The 4655-nt window shown below is 39.8% G+C and overlaps 1 protein-coding gene across 1 annotated transcript in view; it reads left to right on the top strand.

Annotated features, from left to right (window-relative positions):
- Positions 1-4655, top strand: part of adamts6 (ADAM metallopeptidase with thrombospondin type 1 motif, 6) — a 73669-nt gene that overhangs the window by 60063 nt on the left and 8951 nt on the right. The window contains 2 exon segments of the mRNA XM_024136758.2: positions 753-957; positions 1137-1313. Of these exon segments, the coding sequence (XP_023992526.1) occupies positions 753-957; positions 1137-1313 (382 nt within the window).

Raw genomic sequence — 4655 nt, 5'->3', positions numbered from 1 at the left:
AATAAATATACACTGCTCAAAAAAATTAAGGGAACACTAAAATAACACATCCTAGATCTGAATGAATGAAATATTCTTATTAAATACTTTTTTCTTTACATAGTTGAATGTGCTGACAACAAAATCACACAAAAATGATCAATGTAAATCAAATTTATCAACCCATGGAGGTCTGGATTTGGAGTCACACTCAAAATTAAAGTGGAAAACCACACTACAGGCTGATCCAATTTTGATGTAATGTCCTTAAAACAAGTCCCCAAAAAATTGAGCAGTGTATATATACTTAAGTATCAAAAGTAAATGTAAAAGTATAAATCATTTCACATTCCTTATAGTAAGCAAATATTTTATTTAAGGATGGCCATGGGCACACTTAAACATTTTGACAATCATTTACAAACAAAGTGTTCGTGTTTAGTGAGTCCACCAGATCAGAGGCAGTAGAGATGACCAGGGATGTTCTCTGTTTAGTGAGTCCTCCAGATCAGAGGCAGTAGAGATGACCAGGGAGGTTCTCTTGATAAGTGCATGAATTGGACCATTTTCATGTCCTGCTAAGCGTTCAAAATGTAATGAGTACCTTTGGGTGTCAGCGAAAATATATGGAGTAAAAAGTACATTATTTTCTTTAGGAAGGTAGTGATGTAAAAGTTGTTGTAGGGTACAGATACCCATAAAAACGACTTAAGTAGTACTTTAAACTATTTTACTTAAGTACTTTACACCATTGTGTGGTTGTGTTGTTGTAGGTGGTTTATCGGGGACTGGTCGGACTGTGGGAAGACGTGTGATGGCGGGATACGGACGCGGACGGTTCTCTGTATCAGGAAAATGGGGCCTGCCGAGGAGGAGACCCTGGAGGACAGCCACTGTCTGACGCACCGACCAATAGAACGAGAAGCCTGCAACAACCAGTCCTGCCCCCCTCAGTGGGTCACTCTGGATTGGTCAGAGGTGAGAGAAGGACTACCCCTTTTCACTTGTTGACATCCCAGCAGGAAAAACATAATGCCGTCATTTTAACCGGTTCTTTCAGCTGGAATCGCTTTGAGTTACAGCAGTGGTTTCAATAGAGACCAGGAATAAGTTGAATAGTTTTATTGAGCTTGTGTGTTGTTCCTTCTGTCCCCCAGTGTACACCCAAATGTGGCCCTGGGTTCAAGCACCGCATCGTGCTGTGTAAGAGCAGCAACCTGACCAAGACCTTCCCCCCCGCCCACTGTCCCGCCCACAACAAGCCCCCCATCAGGACCCGCTGCAGTCTGGGACGCTGTCCACCACCTAGATGGATCCTAGGGGAATGGGGACAGGTACGAATGTTTCCCCCTTCAGAAATGATTGCTTCCTTTCACTTTTCCATTCACTTTTCATTGCTTCAATATGTCTTGACATGGGGATATCAAAACAACAACATTTTTGTAAAGGCAATTAAAATGAGCTGTTGTAAGATGAACAGACACCACATCCCCTGTTTTGGTGAACAGTCAACAGAATTTACACTCTGACCATAAACTGGTGTCCCTAGTGCTGATCACATGTGCCTGTCCAACCAGTCTACCTGCCTGTGTTTGAGTGCATGCCGGTGTGTGTGTGTGTGTGTGTGTGTGTGTGTGTGTGTGTGTGTGTGTGTGTGTGTTGTGGTGTGATTGAGTACCGCGGCCCCAGTCAGATCTCAGCCATCCCATCAACTTGTGTCTGACCTCTGTGCCCACCGGGCCACCAGGCTTACCCTCCCTTCAGATCAGGCTCTGTGGAGCCTCACATCCCAGCCTGCATGTCATCCCCTCCAAATTAGACAGTCTTTATTAGGGCCCAGGCCGGCCCTGACAGATGGCCTACGTCAATGCATGGTCTTAAGTGGGATTTGAACCAGTGACCTTTTGGCCTCCGCCAGCGAGACTGTGGAGGAAAGCACTGTCTTCACTTCAATCTGCCCTTTCTACAGCTCAGGAAGAGATGAGTGAGAGACAGGAGTAGAGGAGGAGGTGAAGGAAGTAATTACAGAGGCAAAGAGAGGCTGGAGGGAGGGAGAGGGAGATATATATAGAGTGAGAGAGAGAGAGAGACATCTCCTTGGCCAGTGCGTGAGAAAGTCCTTAATCCAAACAGACTTAAAACTGGTGTTTCTGGTGTATATTAGGCCGCACTGATACTGACCCTGTCCTTTGACGGGCCACAGAGAGGTTATCAGCCATGGGCTCAATTCAATATGTATCGCTGAAYTGTTTGCTGTACATTTTAAGCTCATTTCAGATTGAGCCGACATATGCAGCGTTTACCGTGAATGGGTTCTCCGCCAACGGAGAATGGGTTCTCCGCGGAGAATTGCCTTTAAAATACAATTGGGCTTTGGCGRTGAACTTCCACGATACGGAGGCCGTCTGATTGAAGTTGGGGCACCGGATGTTGTTGTTTGTGTGTGAGCGTACATATGGTAGCCATTAGAACCTTGAACCAGAGCCCGTGACCTCTAACCTCTGGAGTCTGACCTCTAACCCCCACTTTACTACCACAACAAAGTCCACCACTGCAATCCCAAAACAAGGCCACTAAATAACATCCAGGTATATCTAGAAGTGTCCGTAAAGTCTACTAGAGAACGTGACCAGAGAAACTCTTTCTGTAATATGACTAGTATGTTACAGACAACGAAGAGAACTACTACGGTACAGAGAATAACATCGACAGGAGAACTGTTGAGTTGCACTGATAACCCCTAGCTGATGTAATTGACTACATATTCCTAGCTGATGTAATTGACTACATATTCTTAGCTGATGTAATTGACTACATATTCTTAGCTGATGTATTTGACTACATATCCCACAGCTGATGTATTGACTACCTATTCCTAGCTGATGTAATTGACTACATATTCCTAGCTGATGTAATTGACTACATATCCTAGCTGATGTAATTGACTACATATTCCTAGCTGATGTAATTGACTACATATCCCTAGCTGATGTAATTGACTACATATTCCTAGCTGATGTAATTGACTACATATTCCTAGCTGATGTAATTGACTACATATCCCTAGCTGATGTAATTGACTACATATCCCTAGCTGATGTATTGACTACATATCCTAGCTGATGTAATTGACTACATATTCCTTAGCTGATGTAATTGACTACATATCCTAGCTGATGTAATTGACTACATATCCCTAACTGATGTAATTGACTACATATTCTTAGCTGATGTATTTGACTACATATTCCTAGCGATGTAATTGACTACATATTCTTAGCTGATGTAATTGACTACATATCCCTAGCTGATGTAATTGACTACATACCCTAGCTGATGTAATTGACTACATATTCTTAGCTGATGTATTTGACTACATATTCCTAGCTGATGTAATTGACTATCATATTTCTGCTGATGTAATTGACTACATATCCTAGCTGATGTAATTGACTACATATTCTTAGCTGATGTAATTGACTACATATCCCTAGCTGATGTAATTGAATTCATATTCTTAGCTGATGTAATTGACTACATATTCTTAGCTGATGTAATTGACTACATATTCCTAGCTGATGTAATTGACTACATATTCTTAGCTGATGTAATTGAATTCATATTCTTAGCTGATGTAATTGACTACATATCTTAGCTGATGTAATTGACTACATATTCCTAGCTGATGTAATTGACTACATATCCCTAGCTGATGTAATTGACTACATATTCTTAGCTGATGTATTTGCTACATATCCCTAGCTGATGTAATTGACTACATATTCTTAGCTGATGTATTTGACTACATATTCCTAGCTGATGTAATTGACTATATATATAGCTGATGTATTTGACTACATATCCTAGCTGATGTATTTGACTACATATTCCTAGCTGATGTAATTGACTATATATTTCTAGCTGATGTATTTGACTACATATCCCTAGCTGATGTAATTGACTACATTCTTAGCTGATGTATTTGACTACATATTCCTAGCTGATGTAATTGACTATATATTTCTAGCTAGTTATTTGACTACATATCCTAGCTGATGTAATTGACTACATATTCCTAGCTGATGTAATTGAATTATATTCTTAGCTGATGTAATTGACTACATATTCCTAGCTGATGTAATTGACTACATATCCTAGCTGATGTAATTGACTACATATCCTAGCTATGTAATTGACTACATATTCTTAGCTGATGTATTTGACTACATATCCCTAGCTGATGTAATTGACTACATATTCTTAGCTGATGTATTGACTACATATTCCTTGCTGATGTATTTGACTACATATTCCTAGCTGATGTAATTGACTACATATTCTAGCTGATGTAATTGACTACATATTTCTAGCTGATTAATTGACTACATATTCTTATCTGATGTAATTGACTACATATTCCTTGCTGATGTATTTGACTACATATTCTTATCTGATGTAATTGACTACATTCCTAATGATGTAATGACTACATATTCTTAGCTGATGTAATTGACTACATATTCTTAGCTGATGTAATTGACTACATATTCTAGCTGATGTAATTGACTACATATTCCTAGCTGATGTAATTGACTACATATTCCTAGCTGATGTGATTGACTACAATATTCTTAGCTGATGTAATTGACTACATATTCCTAGCTGATGTAATTGAC

This window comes from Salvelinus sp. IW2-2015, unplaced genomic scaffold (assembly GCF_002910315.2).
Source record: "Salvelinus sp. IW2-2015 unplaced genomic scaffold, ASM291031v2 Un_scaffold1009, whole genome shotgun sequence".
Classification (NCBI taxonomy): Eukaryota; Metazoa; Chordata; class Actinopteri; order Salmoniformes; family Salmonidae; genus Salvelinus; species Salvelinus sp. IW2-2015.
The sequence above is the reverse complement of the archived record's forward strand: the minus strand, read 5'-3'. Positions and strand labels throughout refer to the sequence as shown.